We start from the raw sequence: 21,745 nt of genomic DNA, 5'->3' as shown, positions 1-21,745 counted from the left end.
TTGCAGACAGAAACAGGCAAAAATATCCCAGTACTTTTCTTTTTTGAACTTGCCCATTTCACCTCTGTATGAGATCTGATCAATTTGATTTATTTGGAAGGAATCCCTGACCAAAGTATAATTAACAATTGATTACTGGGAATAAACAAATTATTCTTATATAGCATCCAACAAATTAATGGCAAGTCTTAGTAAAACAGTTTATAGGAAAACAACAATAATTAATGATGTCAACTCTTGTAATAAGATTACAACCTTGCATGATATATGCAAAACTACAACATGTGGCATCCATCACTTAGATCTCTTTTATTCTCAAGTAACAAGCTCATGATGGAAACAAACAAGGAACTTGACACATGTTACATAACAGCCAACAAGGTGTTCCCACATTTTATCCCAAAAATAATCGTTTTTCACACTACAAGAAAATGTCTCAAAATATGATTATTTACTACCCAGTCACTAATGATATAAGTAAACTGAAATTTTCTGTTTTAGAAATCAATCACTTCATGAATTTTTGGATATTCTTCATAGTATGCAATAAATTTGTTCTCTATGAGGGAAAAAAAACCATGATGAGTTTAATCAATTGTTGAAAACTTTCCTAGCACGAAAGTCACATTTATGTTTGACTAACCATGACAAGTTTATAATTGTTTTTTCCTTTAATATATACAGAATTAGTCTTTTGAGTTTTTCGAGTACTTCAATGACAAGTATATGTTACTTATAGTTGATGACCTTGCCTTTAAAGTACGCGAATAAATCTCAGTGCTTGGGTGCCTTCTTTATGTATTTTCAATGCTTATAATTGTCTTTGATCAAAATGACAAAACAATTGGATGGGAAGGGGGACGATTGGGTGGTTTGGCATGGGATCATACTTGTCATGTTTTTTTCACTTCATCTCCCAATTTGATTAATTTAAATCTCAACAACTTGTAACTAACAACGTGGATTGAGTTTGATTGCGTTATCTTTCTAGGTCCTGCATATTAATCTTGGAGGTTATATTTATGTATCTATCAAATTATATGTCTTGTTGAGTTTGATGCATATCTACTAGTTCATGATGATCATGTTAGGTTACAAGAATGTTAAAAAAATTATGGATTTGTCAAGTACCACATATCATAAATTAATATTAATATGTATTAAGCAAGTCTGAAACCCACATGCATGATCACTTCCTCGTGCTAAATCTAGTGGGGATTTTTTCGCACCTCATAAATCCCTCTTTACACTTTCTTATCCCATATGTAAGTAGAACATCGTAATAACCTGTCATATCATCATTCACCGAGTCGAATAAAGAATTTGACGACTCTTATTTTTATTTAGATGAACGAAAGCTAGATGAATTTGGGTGATAGACTTGTATCACCTGAATATGCTGAAGGGGTTAAAACTTTCCTCACAATGGCACAAAACCATTGCGAGGGAAGTGATCGCATTCGGTGTCCCTGCCGTATATGTTGTAATAACCTCTTCTTGCCTATATTTGAGGTGGTGGAGACTCACTTGTTCATAAAAGGGATCAATCCAAATTACACTAAGTGGATATTTCACGGGGAGGAGGAAACACTCCCCATCATTGACGACAACACCGATCTCGGGGTTGGAGTTGAAGACAAGTACATTGATGACATGGACCGTATGTTAGATGGCATACGAGCAGGCACATTCGAAGATGCTCCTCGAGACAACACTACATCGCCAACTCAGCCATCAATACCACATCCCTCCCCAAACTCAACTTTTGACCAACTATTAGAAGATGCTCGACGTCCTCTTTTCGGCGGCTGCACTAAATTCTCAAAGCTTTCATTCATTGTGAAGTTGTTACACATTAAAATGCTCGGTGGGTGGTCAATCAACTCTTTTGATATGCTCATAAGCCTTCTGCGGTCTGCCCTTCCTGATGCTAAATTGCCTAGTTCATATGAGGAGGCAAGGTCATTGGAGCAAGGTTTGGGTTTCAAGTACCACAAAATTCACGCATGCCCCAACGACTGCATTTTATTTTGGAAGGATTATGCTAATCTTAATGAGTGCCCTATATGTAAGGCTTTGTGTTGGATGTCAAATACACATGGGTCACAAGTGATCCCACAAAAAGTGCTTCAATATTTTCCTTTGAAGCCAAGATTGCATCGTCTCTTTGTGACAGACAAGATAGCATGTGATATGAGATGGCATAAGGAGCAGTGGGTACCCGATGAGACTAGTATGAGACATCCTGTTGACTCTCAATCCTGGAAGACATTTGATCAAGCCCATTGTTGGTTTGCTAGGGATGCTTTGGCAAGCGACGACTTCAATCCCTTCAACAACCTAGCAAAGCCGTATAGCATCTGGCTAGTGATTCTTGTCCCATATAACTAGCCGCCGTGGTTATGCATGGAAGACCAGTTCTTCATGACATCACTCACTATCCCTAGCCCAAAATCACCAGGGAATGACATTGATGTGTATTTGCAGCCGTTAATTGATGACTTGCTTTAACTCTGGGAACATGGGGTACCTACATATGATGCTTCCACTAAGGAAATGTTCATGTTGCATGCTGCCTTATTATGGACAATTAATGACTTTTCTTCTTATAGGAATCTTTCTGGGTGGTCAACAAAAGGGAAATTGGCATGTCCCTCTTGCAATGCAAGCACAGATTACAATTGGTTGAAGTATGGCAAAAAATAATGTTATATGGGACGTCGACGTCTCTTATAGGCAGGTCACAGTTGGCGGACGAGAAAAGGGTTGTTCAACGGTAGAGAAGCTCATCACATGCCACCAAATTGGGTCGAAGGAGCGGGTCTCTTAACTCAACTACAAATGCTTGGAGATGTCCAATTTGGAAAATCTTGTAGGAAGAGAAAATGCACTGCAGATCAGTTGAACTGGACAAAAAAAAGCATCTTCTTCAAGCTACCTTATTGGTCAATGTTGCGGTTTCAACATAATCTAAATGTTATGCATATTGAGAAGAACATTTCTAATAGCTATTGGGCACTTTAATGGACAGTCCTGGCAAAACAAAAGATAATATAAATTCTCGACGTGACCTGTAGAACTTGGGCTTCAGAAAATAATTACATCTTAAGCGTGAAGGAGGATGTGTTACAATGCCACATGCATTGTGCACATTACATGCACATGAAAGGAATAAATTTTGTGAGTGGCTCGCTGAGGTTAAATTTCCAGCTGGGTTTGCCGCCAATGTCACGTATTGTGTATCTATACGTGATTGCAAAATCTCTAGGCTCAAAAGCCATGACCATCATGTTTTCTTGCAACGACTGCTTCCTATTTCTGTTGGGGGAATCTTAAGAAGTGATATTGCATTGGCTTTGCCTGAACTTAGCAGTTTCTTCAAAGAGTTGTGCACCAGAACACTGGATGTGAATCGCTTATCCCAGCTTGAACTTGATATCGTCACCATTCTATGTAAATTCGAGATGATATTCCTTCCTTCTTCTTCGATATTATGGTCCACCTAGCTGTCCATTTACCGGGTGAGGCCATGCTCAAAGGTCTAGTTCAATATCGGTGGATGTACCCATTCGAAAGGTGTCTCAGCAAATTCAAGTGGTATGTTAAGAATAAAGCTCGTCCAGAAGGTTCAATAGCGGAAGCCTACATTCACATCGAGTGTTTGACATTTTGCTCGATGTATCTCCAAGATGTTGAGACAAAGTTTAGTCAAGTGGACCGCAACATTGATGGTGGAGAAGAGGATACTATAGATGGATTCAAAATTTTCAACAAGAAACTTCGTCCCTTGGGTATAGCCTGTAATGTGCAATTAGAAGATAGACTCTGTACCTCAGCCATATGGTACGTGCTTAACAACAGTACCGAGATTGGACCCTATCTAGAGTAAGCAACCATGACTTCCTTCGTGCTCTTTCGAAATGACCTACTACTATCCATAAGACTTTACGTAACTAACTAATATTGATTAGCCGATTGTGTTCTCCAAATGCAGGGAGCACTAAGACAAATGTAAGGAGTCAAACCCAAATTCTGTCGATTGTACGCATCAAATTAAGTTTCCAACTTGGTTCAAACAATGTGTAAATTAGCAATTGGGTGCATTTTATCTACTTATAATTAACCCGACCTTGCTTTTGACTATGTGTATGAAAGTATAAGTTCACAATTTAGCCCAATATTCCTATAGGTTCGAGACCAACGTACGGGAAACCCACCCCGTGTGTCCGCTGATTTGTATGCATTAGCTTGTGGTCCTGACCCTTGGGTTGCATCATTTGTTGGCTGCATTATAAATGGTAAACAGTTCCATATGAAGCAGCTTGAACTTCACTGACGATCACAAAATTCAAGGCTTTCGGTAACTGGTGATGAAAATACTAATAATTTAGACTTTTATGGCGTTCTTAATAATGTTATGGAGTTACACTACATGGGAGGTCATCGAGTGTACTTGTTCAGTTGTGATTGGCTTAATGTTGGTGATAAGAAACGTGGGGTACAAGTAGACGATCATATAACTAGTGTCAACATGGACTGTAATACCCCGCTTCTTCCTTCTAACGTAGCAAGTTCAGAGTACGAAAATTATGTAACAGTTTGCCCTTCTCTCTAGCGACTGTGAGCCTCGTTATGCGTGCCAAATCCCGATGACATGTTTTCAAAGATACAATGTGATTTCTAGAGTACACCCAGTGTTTTAAATGCACTGAAAATATTTATATGGAGTATTTCCAGTGTTATTGAATTAAGCTTGATTTTAAATAAGGAAATTATAATATTTTTGAAGAGCTCCAAAAATATTATAATTGTCGGTAATCATTTTAATATCATCCAGTTATTTAAAATATTATGTGATTCAAAATTATGTTTAAAATTCTAATTAAATTAAATGGTTTTATCGTTTTAAAGATATTAAAGATATTAAATAAGACTTCATCATTTTATTAATGATGAAGGAATATTATTTTATAAACTAAAGTTTAGTTTAAATGATATTCTACTTTAATTGCTCTCAGTACTTTTTAAATAAGTTATTGTTTACGCATTTCAAATTAGTGTTTTAGTCTCTCATCGTTAGATCATTTTGAAGATTCCAAGATGAAGGAATTGGATTAAATGCCCAGCCCCCTCTCTTTCTCCCTCACTTTTCCCTCCCCTCTCTCTCTCATCCCTCTCCCTTACGTCCCACGTTACACGCTGTCCCTCTCATCCTCGATTCTTCCACAACCCAACCAGGGGCCGCCGTGTGCCACCTTGCCTCACTGCCACCATCACCGAAGACCCCTCACGCCGGTGAACAAGCCAGCTACCTCCAACTGCCCCCACACGCAGCCCCCTCTCTCTTCTCACGATGAGTAATCGAAAAGGGTAAAATCCATTTCTCTCTTCCGTGCACTGTCGTACATGGCCAATGCACCACCACCAACGACCTCCCCTCTCACTGGCGAACCCCTTCCATGGAACCCAAGCCACGACAACTTCCCTCTCCCTCTTCATCACACGCACGCATCCATCCCATAAATGGGTTTCGCACGGCTTCAAGGCCATCAACAGCCCTAGCGCCGCCATGTGCCGGTTCCAGCCCCACAGAGCATCACCACGAGCTGCCTCTTCCCTTCCCCTTCCTCCTCCCCTTGGCCCGAAGCCCATAGCCCCTTCCTCAGTGGCACGAAGCTCCTTCGACGCACGGGTTCTCCATACCCACGGCGGAGCTCCAACTACCACGGTCACTGCACCACCACCAAGAGCTTTCCCTTCCACCGGCGACCTCCCCTAGCCACTCCCAGGTCTAGCTGAGCCACCAAGCTCCCTCACTCTCTCTCACTCTCCCACGGCTCCTCTCCACTTTACGGCTTAGATCCGCCGCCATAGACCACCATGGGGACACCCTGATATGAACCCGCAGGAATGGAATCCCTTGAACCCACAATCGATTTGAAAACTCTCTAAGAAAGCCAAAATCAAGTCTAATGGATGGAGAATCTAGACCTGATGTGAACTTGTTGTGAGAGCCTAGTTATATTAAAATCTAGACCCATTGAAGAATCCGTCTCAAGAAACAAGATTATAAGGAGGAACGCCACAAAAGTTGTGATTTACTTTTGATAAGTTCAAAAGTTCAATCAAGAACAAGAGGAGATAAAACTCAACTCACAATAAATAAATTCATCAAATTTCATAAACTTAACAAGATGAGGCTGCAAAGAGTATTTAAACCTAAACCTAATTAAAACCTTAGCTAAAATAAAGCCTATTTTACCCAAAATGCCCCTAGATGAACAGTGCCGTAGCTATAGTGTTGCGGCTACAATAACGCTACAGTAACCTCTAGAAATCCTAGTTCAATGAAATAATAACTTTCTCAACATGCCCTTGCATAGGCCCCCCTTAAGTCTTTCCCATAATAAACTCAATTATTCCAAACTAATAAAATAAGTCATTTAAATGAATTAAATTAGTTGAAAGTCTTTAAGTCATGTTGTTGCCCTCTTCCATAGCTTATCAAATGAATCAAAACTAGATTTTCATCCTTCAAGCCCATCTTGAATGTTGGGCTCTTGTTAAACTCATCTCAAGTGGATTGCATCAATTCCTGCATTTCCTCCTTGATCTTCTTGGCTCTTGACCTTGTAATTGACCCATCTGGAACTTGCTAAGAATCTTTAAGACTAGGTCCATCTTGGTGCCCATCATTCCCCCTCTCCTAAAAATGATTCGACCTCGAATCTCCACCTGGATCAAAGGGGAAATGGTTAGTAACATTGAAAATAGCAGAAACAGGATACTTATCTAGAAGATCCATTAGATATGCATTTTCATTAATTTGTTTAAGAATTTGGAAAAGTCCATCCAACCTACTCCTATCATCAACAGGCAAAGGTGTTAAATCTAAAGGAGTAAATGGATTAAGTCTAAAAATAATTTCGAAATGAGAAAATTTAGTAGTACCATGAACACTCCAATTATATGTAAACTCAATGAATGGCAAACAATACTTCCACAAATGTTCATGAAACACAACTAAAGTCTTCCTCACACCAAAATGACAACTCCATTTATATGCATACTCAATAAAAGGCGAAAGATACTCCAGTAAACGTTCATGCAACAAGTCAATGTATGGCAAATGATACTTCCACAAACGTTTATGAAACACACCTAAAGCTTTCCTTACACCAAAATGACCCAACAAACCACCATGCCTATCACACACAAGCAACTTACGCATAAAACTAGTAGGCATACAAAATCTATTATCTCTAAACAAGTACCAATTTAGTTTATAGAACTTACCAGACGATGCTTTCTCACATGTTCCATACACACTAGCAAAGTCATCATCATTAGCATGCAATTCCTTATCATATTCAAGTGTCAACAATTTTGCATCTAAAATGAAGACAATGACATACCTTCTTGCTAAAGCATCAACCACAAAATTTTTCATACCTTGTGTGTATTTGAATACATGAGGAAAAGTATCAATACAGTCCTCCCACTTAGCATGCATTCTAGTCAGCAACTTACCTTGTCCCTTCATGTGTGTCAAGGACTCATGTTCTTAAAATAAAGGTCGGTTAGGAATTGCCGCACCTGGCACAAAACCAATGTAGTACTCTATCTCCCTAATAGGTGCCAATCCACTAAACACACCACTAGGAAATACGACCTGATATCCCTGCATCAAAGAGATAACAATGCTAAGCAAAGATACGTCAAGTTCGTTAGTACTAAGACTCGCCTTAGCATAAAAACTCACTTTTCCCTTTTTTTTCTCTCACTTTCTTCATTCTCTCTTTTCTTTCCACTCACTTCTTTTGTTTCAATCACTTTTTCAGTTTCACTCTTTTGTTTTCTATTACTCTCTTTTTCTTCATCTTTTTTTGTACTCTCAACCTTACAATTGTTTTCCAACCCATTCTCTCTTTTTCTTGAGGTATCAACCTCACCGTCATCTTTTTTCTCTCTCATTTTTCTCTCACTCTCCTTTTCGGCCTCACTATTTCTTTTTTTCTTAATCTCACATTCACTCTTGCTTTTTAGCTCAATCTCACTTTCACTCTTGCTTATTAGCTCAATCTCAATTTCACTTTTTCTTTTTTAATCACTCTCACTTTCACTCTTTCTTTTTTGATCACTCTCATTTTCACTCTTTCTTTTTTGAGCAAATTCACTTTTCAGTTTCAATTGGTCCCCATGGACTTGTGTTGGAATTAAAGGAGCAAGTTTGATTGTTTTTCCATCCTTTTCAAAACTGTACATGTTCCTTAACCCATCATGGATCACCTTCCTATCAAACTGTCACGGTTTACCCAACAAAATATGCCAGCATGCATAGGCACTACATCACAAAGGACCATATCTTGGTATTTCCCAATTAAAAAGGAAACTAGCACTTGCTTATTTACCCTAACCTCCCCACAATCACTCAACTACTGCAACATGTATGGTCTAGGGTGTTCTAAGGTAGCTAAATTCAATTTCTTAACTAAAGTAGTGCTAGCCAAATTAATACAACTCCTCAAATCAATAATCATACTACATACCTTGTTGTTGATGTGGCATCTAGTATGAAAAATGTTCTCGCTCTACTGCTTTGTATCATCCATCTTAATTTGTGTATTGAGAGCACGCCTGGCAACAAGAGACTCACCATACTCTTCATTCTCATAACCATTTTCAACACTAGACTCACTTCACCTCCTATCTCTCCTGCCCTATAGATTTCTAATTACCGCATCTTGATGATCTATCATATCCCTCACTTCACCCAATACCAAGTTCAACCGCTCAAACTATTGTTGCATCGATTGCAACACAAAGGATGAGCATCCCCTTTGGTGAAGAGCCACTTCGGTGAGACATTGTAAAGTGCTGCACAAAAGAATATTAGTGGAAAACTTCACACACTCCCTTACGTGTTTACACTCGAACAATTACACTCCACTCGTGTTTCACTCTTAATAAACTTTTTTCCGGTAATAGTCTCACACTCTCTTGCCTTTTACCTCAATAGCTTTCCCGCTCAAGTTCTTTAAGAACTAGTTGAACTAAATCAAGACAATACAACCTTGTATTATTTCAACCAGTAATATAGATCCAAGAAACAAGAAACAAGGAAAGAATAAAATGACACAGGACTCAAGGAATTTATACGAGAGAAAGAGTAATTATAAAACAAGATAACAACTACAAATATGTGTTCAGCCCATTTGATGATAAAAATCAATCAACAGATGTTTTTCTTTTTCTTTGTTGTAACTATATAGCAACCTTTGAATATACTACCTTTTCTTTTCTTCTTCTTCCTTTTTTTTTCCTTTTTTTTTTCTTTTCTTTTCTTCTCCTTTCCTTTGCTTTCTTTTTTCTTTTCTTTTCCTTTTTCTTCTCTAATTCAATCACAAACAGCAATACTCAATTGTGAAAATCAAGCAATCGAATTCAAGCACACAAGAATTGACAACGAAATAGAGAAGAGAATCAATGGAATAGCACTCCAAGCTATTGACAAACCTAGAGATGCATTAAATCCTAGAATTTTGAAACCCTTGGTGATGCAAATTTCAACCAAATCCAAAACCCTAAGAATTTCGGCAGCCTACTTTTTGTTTCTGCATTTTTTTTTTGGCAACCCTAGAACAATGTAGCCTTAGAATTAAATTTAAGGATGCAAGATATTAAAAGATAGAATCAGACCTGATTGGAAACCTTGCTCTGATACCAAATGATATGAACCCACAGGAATGGAATCCCTTGAAAACTCCCCAATCGATTTGAAAACTCACCAAGAAAGCCAAAATCAAGTCAAATGGATGGAGAATCTAGACCCGATGAGAACTCGTTTCAATAACCTAGATTATATTAAAATCTAGACCCGTTGAAGAACCCAGATTACAAGGACGACCACCACAAAGGTTGTGATTTACCTTTGACAAGTTCAAAAGTTCAAGCAAGAACAAGAGGAGATAAAACTCAACTCACAATGAATAAATTCATCAAATTTTATAAACTTAGTAAAATGAGGTTACAAAGAGTATTTAAACCTAAACCTAATTAAAACCCTAGCTAAAATAAAGCCCCTTTTAACCAAAATGCCCCTGGATGAACAGTGTCGCGGCTACAGTAACGCTACAGTAACCCCTAGAAACCCTAGTTCAATGAAATAATAACTTTCCCAACATGGCCTTGCATAGGCCCCCCTTAAGTCCTTCCCATAATAAAACTCAATTATTCTAAACTAATAAAATAAGTCATTTAAATGAATTAAATTAGTTGAAAGCCTTCAAGTGCCCAAAGTCTTTAAGTCATGTTGTTACCCTCTTCCATAGCTTATCAAATGAATCAAAACTAGATCTTCATCCTTCAAGCCCATCTTCAATGTTGGGCTCTTGTTAAACTCATCCCTAGTGGATTGCATCAATCCTTGCATTGCCTCCTTGATCTTCTTGGCTCTTGACCTTGTAATTGATCCACCGGAACTTGCAAAGAATCTTTAAGACTAGGTCCATCTTGGTGCCCATCACTCCCCAGCGCCACCACAGGTGCCCATCTCGCTCCTCCATGGCCAGCCATGACCAGCCGAGCCTCCCTCCGAATTCCCTTGTCGAGACCCATGGCCTTAGCTCCTCCACAAGCTGTCGTGTCTCTAACGTGTGCCACCTCGACACCACCATAAGACCACCACTCCAGAACCACGACCTGACCCTCCCACGCTTAGACCCGCACCTCTAGCCACCTCCAATGGCCATGATAGCCACTGTACGTGGGTTAGCCGCCACGTACGACCCTTCCGACGTCATCAACTGTGACGATCGGTGAGCAACGCATGGGTTATTTCGTCTATGGTATAACCTTCTATCCCTCGTTATTTATGTTAGATGTTAATTAGCTAATTAGGTTGTGGACTGTGCTGTTAGTATTGTGGAGTTCGTTGTATTGTGATGTGCTGTGTAATGAAGTGTTGGGCCTTCTGTGTAGAGAAGTGTTGGGCGTTGTTGGGAAGTATGTTGTGAAGTGTTGTAGATTGTGCTGTGTAGTGTGGTTGTGGAATATGTGATGTAATGGTAGCATGGCATCATGTGGATTGGGAAGAGAGTGTGTACTCTCGTGGCATGGTGTGGGATAAGGAGAGTATATATAAAATATACCCTCCTGGCGTATTGTGCGATGGGAAGAGTACATGCTGAGTGTACTCTGTGTGGTATAGCGTGTATGAAGGGAGTACGCGAGGAGTGTACTCGATGTGATGGAGTGATGTGCCAAATGGCGTGTACGCCATAGTGGTGATATGGCTTAGCGTGTGAGAAAGAGTACACATGTAGTGTGCTCCAAGAGGTGCAGCGACACACCGCGTAGCGTGTCGTAGAGATAAGAATGATTGTGTGGTTGATGGACATAGAGCATGATGAGTACTGTAAGGAACTATGGAACAGTGTTTCGAAGTAGTTATGGTGTAGCCTGTAGTCTGAGGTGACGGGTGTCACCGTGTAGTTGACTCATGGTTAAGAGTATGGGTGAAGTAGAAGAATAAGTGTAAAAGTGCGCAGCGGAAGCATGACTGGGGAATGTCGAGAAGTGACATGGTTACCAGTAGTCGTGCTTATGATAGGTGAGGAGTTAACATAGGAATGGCATAGTAGGGATTGTGACGAGATGTCACGATGTGATAGGAGTACGTGAGGAACCATACTCGTAATGAGTAAGGAGTTGGCGTAGCAGGATGTCAGGTGATGTGACACGATCACGGTGTAGTTTGGGAGTAATCTTCAGCTATATGACGTGACGTAAGGCGTGGTTGTGAATGGAGTTTTGTCGTGTTGGGATGAACTGTCAAAAGGGACAGGCAGCATGAAGAGTCATGCTAGCAGGGTTAAGAGAAGGTTGGTATCGGAGTATGGTGCTGGTTTACACAAGCAGGTGATCAACGTGTTATATGTTGGTCACTTAAGGGAGTAAGGTACGTGTATAATCTGGTGAGACACATGTACTGGACGGATTCAACATATGTAATGGGTACTCTGTCCTAAGCACAGTTACACGGTGCTTAAGCCTCAGAGTTGGCTTAGAGCCATGTGGCTTGTATGGATGGAAATGAGGATTTAGTATGGGCAAAGATGCATTGAGGCAGTGACAGGTGTATTGTTAGGATTGGGATTCATGATTTCTTCGGTCGGAATCATGTGTCGGAATGTGGTCAATAGGAAAAGTAAGATGGAAGTCCTACTGTCTTAACCCTAAGGTGAATCATGGGTTCACTTTAGTGGATGAGAACTCTAGGTAAGATCGTCGAGTTTGGAAGAGATAGTGAGCGTAAGTGGTCCCCCAAGGTCATAGCATAGTAAAGGGTACGTAAGAGCATGGGATAGAAGGAGAGTGTTCCAAGTGAAGCATAGTTCTATTTCTAGTTTAAGTTGCTTATGCATTAGATAGAGAATGACATCAAGATTATGTGTATGCATGTAGGTTGCCATCTGACATGCACATGAATGGACTACATGATACGAAAGTAGCATGGAGTTTAGGTAAGTATTGCTTTCATACTCTTCTAGAGTTTTCTAAAATACAAGAAAATGGAAACAAAATGCTTTTTACTTACGATGCCTTATGAAACGATGTTTTTACGAAAGCATGTTAAGTGTTCAAAGGTATAAGTATGTAAAGGACCCTCCTTGGCAGCCCCTTTTTACACACCCAAAGTATTAATTGTACGCATGTGAATGGATGATTATATGATGTATCTATTTTCTGTATTTTCTAAGAAAAGAAAAGAAATGTCGAGGCTTGTGCCCCGAGCTTTAACTGATGCTTTAAACGATGCGAAAAAAGTATGGATTTAAGGATGCCATGAACTGATGTTTTATGGATGTCATGAAAGAAAAGTGTTTCCAAACATCCCTACGAACTGATGCTTTAAATGATGTCATGAAAGATGATGTTTAAGCCCATGCTCTTAAATGATGTTTCTCCATGAATGAACTGTTAAATGAAAAGGACTGAAAAGGAAAGGATTGAACTGAATGAAAGGACTGAACGTTTAATATATGAAAATACGTAACGGCCATATGAATGAATTGAAAGGGTACCAATGAAATGAGCAGATTGCAATGCCGGATAAGTAGTACTGGTAGTACACCCAGTGCTGCCCCTAACTAAAAAGGGATTCCCAACCCATGGCCACGGGTAGAGTCCGGGTCCAAAGGAAGACCGCTAACCCCAACACACGAGGTGTAACAGTGTGTACTGGCCAATAAAAGTGATAAGAACGAATGTATGAATGCATGGCATTCTTTAATAAATGAAGGCACTGACGGGAGAAACGTTTTACAAAGAGAAAGCCCATTTTTTAAAGAAAAACCTCGTCCAGTGATGTTTTCAAACAAACACGCGCATGCATGTACGTATAGTATGTATGTATGGAATGATAAATGCATGACTGAAAACCTATGTTATTATATTTTAATTGTATGAAGTAATTCTTACGAGTCATCGACTCATTTTAGTTTTTATGTATGCCCCTTCCCACACAGGGACTGAATGAGCAATACGCGTCAGGATGGACACGACCCATAGGGAAGAGCACGGAAGTCTAGTCATGAGAGTTTTAATTGCATGAGAAGCCTTTTTATTTTATTGTAAGATTAATGTTTTCCACTGTAAACCTCTTTTATTCTCAAAGCACATTTATTTTATAACGTAGAGTCTTGTACCTTGGGTATGGAAGTAAAAAGTTTTAAATCAAACGGTAATTCCCGTCATCTTTTCTAAAATCATTTTATAAAAAGTCCCACCACAAGGACGGGCGTTACATGGACAAAACTTGGTATAAGAACGAACCATTTGTGTTGGCATGTCAGGCTTCCCAGTGTTTTTACATTAGAGATATAAGGTCGAAGGGGAACTGGTATGTTGTGTAGAAGTATAATAATAGGAATGTGTATGACATTCTACCAGTGCCAAGGGTTCTGGACGATATTGATGGCAAATCAAGTGGGGATGATGTCTATCAAGAAAATGAGCCATCATTTGATTATCCACTTTTACATTAAGATGCATGTCCAATATCAACTCCACTTAGTAGGACTGATATAAAACCTATCCACATTAATGCACAAGGCCATATGGTGGTTGGTGGTGGGGAAAAAAAGCACTTAAAATCTAGGTCCCAGGCCGGGTATACCCGAATATCCTGTTCGAAACCAGCATGAATAGTCTTAACTCTCTCTTCCTAAAAAGGAAAAAAAAACATTGGTCATTTTCCTACATAACTCACTGCATTCAAATAAGAAAATAAAAATATTTTATGTCATGACTAGTGTAGACATGAGCATGACACTCTGTTTCACAACTGTATAAAAACAATGAATATGAAATTTAAGATTTTTATACATGATGATATGATTATGATCTGTATCTATTTAGTACTCGGTTATGATATGATGTTGTATCGGAAAACCTTCTGGCATGACATTCTATTTTTGCTTCTATCCTGACCTAACCTCAGGTGTAAAACTGTGGCCTCTGTTATTGTGTTGGAACCAACATCTCTATTTCTGATGCGCCCACTTTGGAAACAAAGTGTTATTCTGCGTTGTTTTTCCTGTGTTCACACTCGGACCTTCAAGAATAATAAGTGGAAGATTTCACATTCTGTTTCTGTCAGTTGGCCGCTAGGGCTTGCACAATCCTATCACAGGGCTAAACATGGATTCCGTTCTGATATGATGTTGTTCGGTTATGATATGCCAAATGACTTTTGTATATCAATATTTCAAAATTGTCACTCTAGTATTTTGATAATTTGTTTTGTTCTGCATTCTATAGCTAGTTGATGTTTATAAAATAGTATATGTTCACTTCTTACTGAGTTATTGATAATTCACCCAATTAGCTCCACTATATTTTTCAGATGATCTGTATGTTTCAGCTGAGGATTAAGAATATAAAGCATAGGCTGGATTAATTGAGCATAGTGGAATATGTGCCCAAGGTTACAAAAGTCTATAAGAGGATTTTATTCAAGAAACTAGTCATTTTCTTTGAGTGTTGTTTGCGAATATTGATGATATTATTTAGACTTTGTGGTGTTCCTAGTTAATTATGTTGGACTAGTTCTTTGATGTTCTTGTAGAGGAATTTATATATTTGGTTTGAACCAATGAGTTTTGTGTCTTTGAGGCCTTGGAGTTTGTACCTGTATTGTGAGATGTGATTTTAAGTGATCTTCAAGGTACGGGCCACTACACATGTGAAAAGTTGAAAGTAACAGAAGGCAAGTAGGACTCAACTATGCTAGAAAATAAATAAAACCTTTATAAATGGAGATGGCCATTACAAATGTGAGAATCTAACAACTCTAGCAAGAAAGACTTCTCTACACTCTTTGGAACTCTCTCTCTCTCTCTCTCTCTCTCCCTCTCTCCCTCTCTCTCTCTCTCTAGATTTCTACTGGGACAATATCTTATTTAATCTCTCATCAACTCTATTTTTTCCATTGTATTGAGAACTATATGAGTCAATGAGAAACTGTATGATCACCAAACATAGTGGATTTCTTGCCACCTAATGACCCATGGGCGTAGGCTTTATGTCGAACCACATAAATCCTTTTTCTAAAAGCATAAATAAATATTTCCAGCACTATGTTTCTAGCCATATTATGTGACGTCACCAGATTCTGCTTGGGATTGGATGGACTCTAAAGTGTTGGGACATGCAATACAAGGTTACATGCCCTCGTTCATGACAATTAAAGATTCAATGCACATAACATGCATCTAACAATATGCAATATATGCAACGGATAATTTTTTTCTTGAATAAATAACAGCGTACTAGAAGCTATATGCCAAAACATAACATGCTTCATAAACTCATAACAAACTGATAACTGTAATGTTACAAAACTTGCCCATCATTACGGTAACGTAAATAAGTACTGGAGACGATGCTCCATAAGCATAGTAATGAATAACATAACCACTGAGCTAACTCGCTAAGTTGCTACTGCAACTTGGCTATGATAGCTATAATCCTATCAATAAACTGGAGAACTGAAGCAATAATCTTGTAGCCATCGAGTTGGGGCCTAATCGATCTCACCTAGTTTGTCCTTAGCTAGTTGTCCTTCACTTCTAAGTGAGATTTGTAATTCAGCATGTCAACCACCAACTTACAAGCAATATGTGATGCATTCATGACAGTAAAATGGCATGAATGCGTCGTGACAAGAACAAGAGTGTGCATGACATGACTTGGCAAATAGCATGACATGGACTAAAATTAACTGAAAACTGACATGAACTATAGCTGACATGAACTAAATAAGGACTTGGAATCTTGTTCAACATAAGCTTGGTTAATTTACATGAACATGTGAAATTTACACAGGTCCCCCTGAGTCGTTGCTCTTACTGATACCGCATCACATCAAAGGCATTTGCGCCAGTTGTGAGTAAATCATGGCAATCGAACTGATTAAAAGCTAATAAACATGAGATTGGCACCACCGGCTTTGGGTGCTTGACTTCACTTCAGCAACCAGTTACTTAGGTCTCATTTGAAGCTTGTTGGCAGTACTTTATCAACCTAGGAAATTTCACACCAGTTTAAACACTCTAGCATGGACAATGGAGTTCCACTAGGATAATACCCATCCTAGCACTTGGGGTTGTGATAAAAATAAAAGACTCCACTGATTTGAAAAATGTTTCTTGTGACATACTCTATGCATGAGACATGGCATGACGTGTAACAGATAAATATGTACCTGAAATAATTGACATGGCATGGCATAATAGAACATTTATAATATTCATAAGTGACAAGAATATGACATTTATGGGCTTACCACCATACATACAGAAATACACTAGGAGTAAATTAGAGTCTAACTTACAGTGTTTGTAGCGTAACGTACAAGGCATAAACTCAAATGAGATATTTTTCGTAAGTTAGAATATCTCACTAAGACTTAAAAACATATAAATAATTACTAAGTTAGGGCTAAATTGCAAACTTGCCCCTCTACATGTGGAAAATTACAATCTTGCCCCTAAAAAGGATTTTGCATACTACCTCCAAATCCTAACAAAATTAACATTCCTCATGTAAATGTTTTCCTAAAGCCAAATATGTAATCAAAAAAATTTAAATCAAATCACAACTATATAAACCATGCTTGGGCTAATTGACTTAAAGGCCAAAAGCAAGGTTTTTGTTGCATCTAGACCAAACCTCCCATCTAACAAGCTTAACCCGAATTTTATAATACACAAGAATAACATCTGAGGTTCTAAAATCAAGCTAAGACATCAACATAATCAAACCATAAAAATCTAAACTCATTATAGCAACTATCTATAAATAACTCCAAAGACTCCAAAAGTCTAACAACTCTAGCAAGAAAGACTTCTCTACACTCTTTGGGACTCTCTCTCTCTCCAGATTTCTACAGGGATTGTATCTGAGAAAATGTACGATCACCAAATGTGACGCCCGCAAATTCCGCTTGGGATCGGACGGACATTTGAAGCGTCGAGACATGCAACACAAGGTTACCTGCCCCCGTTCATGACATATAAGATGCAATATTCCTAACATGCATCTAGCATTATGCAATATTCGCAGCGGATAAATTTTCTTTTTAGCAATACTATGCACCAAACCGAAATATCCCAAATACTTAAAACATACTTCATACATAATGACATACTAAACAACTGAGATCACAATATTAATCCATATGGTTGTGATCAAAAGAGTGATGGAGATTGAACTCTACAAATACAAGTAGTAATCTGAGGTAACAACTATATTAACACCTACATCGCATCGTCGCTTAGTCGACCATTTCCAGTTGGTCGATTCCTGATTCTCCTTCAAATCCTGTAACAAAATCTACCATTCGGGGGGAATGGTAGTTGGGACTACCACAGTGAGATTTGATTACAAATCTCAGCAAGTTAACAGGAAACTTCCACACAGGTTAATGATGCATGCATGGCAGTAAAAGCATGAATACATAATCAAATCGTAAGTAATCATAGCATAACTTGACATACAACATAACATAACTGGCATAACTTAAACTGAAACTGAAGCTTAGCATGAACGTGACTTGAAACATAACATGGACTTGAAACATAACATGAACGTGAACATGCATAATTTGAACTTGAACTTGAGCATGACATAACATAAATGTGAACTTGGAACATAACGTAAACGTGAACATAACATAACATGAACTTGGAACATATTCTTGTCTCATGGGATTACCATGATTGCGTGAACGTAAACTTGAACATAACATAACGTGAAACATGACTTGAACTTGGAATCTTATTCAATAGACTTAATCATTAACGTGACCATATGGGTGCTACACAGGTCCCCTTGAGCCGTGTGTCCCTGCCGATTACCGCATCACATCACAGGTTTCTATACCAGCTGTGAGTGCGTTAATACGTACTCCACAATTGTTGTGGCCCCACGTATTCTACGTGTCACAATTGCTGTGTCTCACGTAGTGTATGCTCCACAGTTGTTGTGGCCCCATACTTCATGCTCCACAGTTGTTGTGGCCCCATGACTTATCTGTTTGTGCCACACTTGCTGTGGACACACGTAACATAATGTGTGGCACCATCGGCGTTAGTGCCTGGCGCGCTCCGGTGACCAGCTAATTAGGCCCCATTCGCAACCTGTTGACTGTACTTCGTCAACCCAGGGAATTTCACACCTATTTAGACACTCCAGCGTGAACAAAGGAGTTCCACTAGGATATTACCCCATCCTAGCGCTTAGGGTCGTGATTGACATGAATGACTTAACTGGCAGACATGACATTTCGTAACGTGACGTAACATGAACGTGACATAAAAGACAGAAATCTTGACGTAACATAACGTGACATGAACGTAGGACGACAGACATGACATACTTCGAGACATAAATGTAACAGAGAACATTTCATAACATGTCATACATGTAACATGCAACATTTCGTAACATGGCATACCATATAACAGACAACATTTCTTAACATGGCGTAACATGTGACAATGAATATTACATGACAAGAAATACATGTAACAGATGGCATACTTAACTTAACATGACATACTTGCAATGTATAGCATGTATAGCAATACGTGACAGAATAAATTAATTCTGTGTGTAACAGATAAATATGTAATGACTTGGCATGGCACATATGATAACATGCATACATACAATTTAGTTCCTTACTTATCACACATACACATTAAATTGATAGTAAGTTAAAAGCTAACTTACCTCGATCTTCGCGTTTCGAGACAAAGCTCAAGTGCGATCACGAGAAACTGAAAGTAGTGATTTCTAAAAATTAGAATTTAATCACTAACAAATTAGGAATATGGAAAAATATCAACTTAGAGTAAAATTACCATTTTACCCTACTATGAGAAAATGACCATTTTACCCCTAACTTAAGGATTTTGCATCATAACTTCAAAAATCACCAAAATTTACATACCTTATGTAAATTTTGTCCTAAATCAAATATCAATTCATAAAAATTTAAAACTAAACACAACCATCAAAACTCTATATGGCCGAAACTTACAAAGGCTATTTCCTTTGCTTTTTGTTGTAATTCTTTCAAATCTCAAAACTCATGATTAAACCAAAATTTTTCTTCTACTACACTCATAACATATTCTTAAGAATAATCATGTTTTGAATCATGAACAAAAGTCATCAAAATCACTAAAACCATACTTGAACTTTTTGGTTTCTCTTCTAAGTTCAAAACAGAATTTTGTTTCTAACTTGTTTTGATCAACCTCTTGATCCATGACTTATAAAGAAGTGATCTTCAAACCAAAACATCACATGGTTCAAAAAGGTGTCCTAAAACAGATCCAAGCTTCAAACTCAAGATCACATGGGTAAACATCAACCAAAACATAAATTTAGCCAAGAACATCATCACTTTGGCCTAACCGAATATCTCCTTCCATAAAATTTCATATGTTCGAAACTAACATCAAATATCTTCAAAATAACATTCTAACATGTATATAAGATGCTTAGGATCTTCCAATAAAAATATCAAAGCCATTGGAATAAGATTAAACCATAAAAGATTTAAACTTTCTCAAAACAGAAACTGTTTTTCCTCTTCCAGTTTCTAAGTTTCTAGACCTAAGAAAATATTTCACCAAAACTTTTAATCATGCAACAAATCCTCAACCAATAATCATATACACATGTTAACAGTACTCCATAAAAATTTCGGACCAAGATCTATTCATTAGCTTGGTCAAAAACTCCAAAATATAACACACTCTCCAGTTTATCGCCCAGAATGACCTTTCTGGGGTCTAAACAACTTTTTACCAATCAAATGATCTCCAAATGGAACAAATAAGATATCCACGTAAACTAGACTCCAAAATAAACAACTTTAATGAAGGAAACGTTGCGAGGAAACACTTACAAAAGCTTCGAAACAGGCATTCAAAAGAGGTACGAAAAACTGTCCGAGAGTGTCTTTTGTGTTCTATGAAGGAAAAGTGTAAAGGAGAGTTGCTTTTTCGTGGGAAGTGGACTGAAGAGCTTCTTACACAAGCTATGGGAAGTGATATGACTGAAGGAATGGTTGAGTGTTGGCCTTTTCTTCTCATAAAAATCAGACCAAGATCTTTTCTCAAGGTGGAGTGTGAGAGTGAAAGAGTGAGGTGGCCCTTTTGCTTTGTCTTTCAAGAACCTTCTAGGCTCTTCTTGTACAGATCTGGCCAGCCAAGTGGGGGTACAAAACTTAGCCATGAAGCAATCCTATGGTGACCAAATTCGTGGGCCTTAATGGGCCTAAACCGAATGGGCCTAAAATTTGGGGTTTAAAGAGGGTTTGGGTTGCTATCAAGCCCAAATCCAATATCACTTGGCCCAATCAATTTTTCAAGGTTAACAAGGTTGGATAATGATGTTCTAACACAAATTTGAAGGATTAATAGCATGTGGAAGTGATTTAATCAAGTGATTAAACACAATGCTAGAAATCGGATTAGAAAATGTTTAGAGGCCAACTTTAGGGTTTTGGGGAAACCGTTTAGGGTTTCGATTTCAACCATGCTTTTGGGCTTTCGATTGGATTCCCACCATTTAGAATTTCACTAGGATTGAAAACCTCTTTGATCTGGCACAATTTGGTTGAGCAGATGAAACAAAGTTTTGCTTAAGCGACATGATCTCACACCTTGATTCCTTCAAATCCAACAAACGTTCCTTATGGTGCCAAGTGTCTAAAATTATTCACTAAGTGTGGCTAAGATCTTGCCAAGTGTCCAAATAAAACTTCTCTAATCCAATTTGGACATTCCACACTGTGATTTCGAAACACTGCAATTGGTGCTCTTACCGAGGTTACTATTCACTTCGAAAAAGTGAATCATAAACTTAGTACTAAAAATTCCCAAATATTCATATTAACTTATAGTGAAAATATTTTACCGAAATTTAACCTCGAAGTGCCCCTAAAAATAATTTCACAATTTCCAACAGACGTTTCGTCCGGAATTATGAAAATAGGATATTGTGCCATAAAATCCTAAATAATCCACTGAGTGTAATGGCGTAGACCATAATGCATTCTGACACTTCTAACCACCTCAAATAAATAAAACTCATATTTCTAGCAGCATAGTGAGTGATAACACTGACTATGTTGACAGACTAAAACCTATGCAATAGGTCGATT

The 21,745-nt window shown here is 38.3% G+C and overlaps 1 protein-coding gene across 1 annotated transcript; it reads left to right on the top strand.

The window, feature by feature from the left end:
* The first annotated feature begins 1,362 nt into the window (after positions 1-1,362).
* LOC108984065 lies at positions 1,363-2,391 on the top strand. The gene has a single exon (XM_018955894.1). The coding sequence runs from the start codon at positions 1,363-1,365 to the stop codon at positions 2,389-2,391; it is 1,029 nt and encodes a 342-aa protein (XP_018811439.1).
* Positions 2,392-21,745: the final 19,354 nt, after the last annotated feature.

The sequence above is a fragment of the Juglans regia genome, chromosome 16, assembly GCF_001411555.2.
Source record: "Juglans regia cultivar Chandler chromosome 16, Walnut 2.0, whole genome shotgun sequence".
Taxonomy (NCBI): Eukaryota; Viridiplantae; Streptophyta; class Magnoliopsida; order Fagales; family Juglandaceae; genus Juglans; species Juglans regia.
Note: the sequence above shows the minus strand (reverse complement) of the source record. Positions and strands in the feature narration are given on the sequence as shown.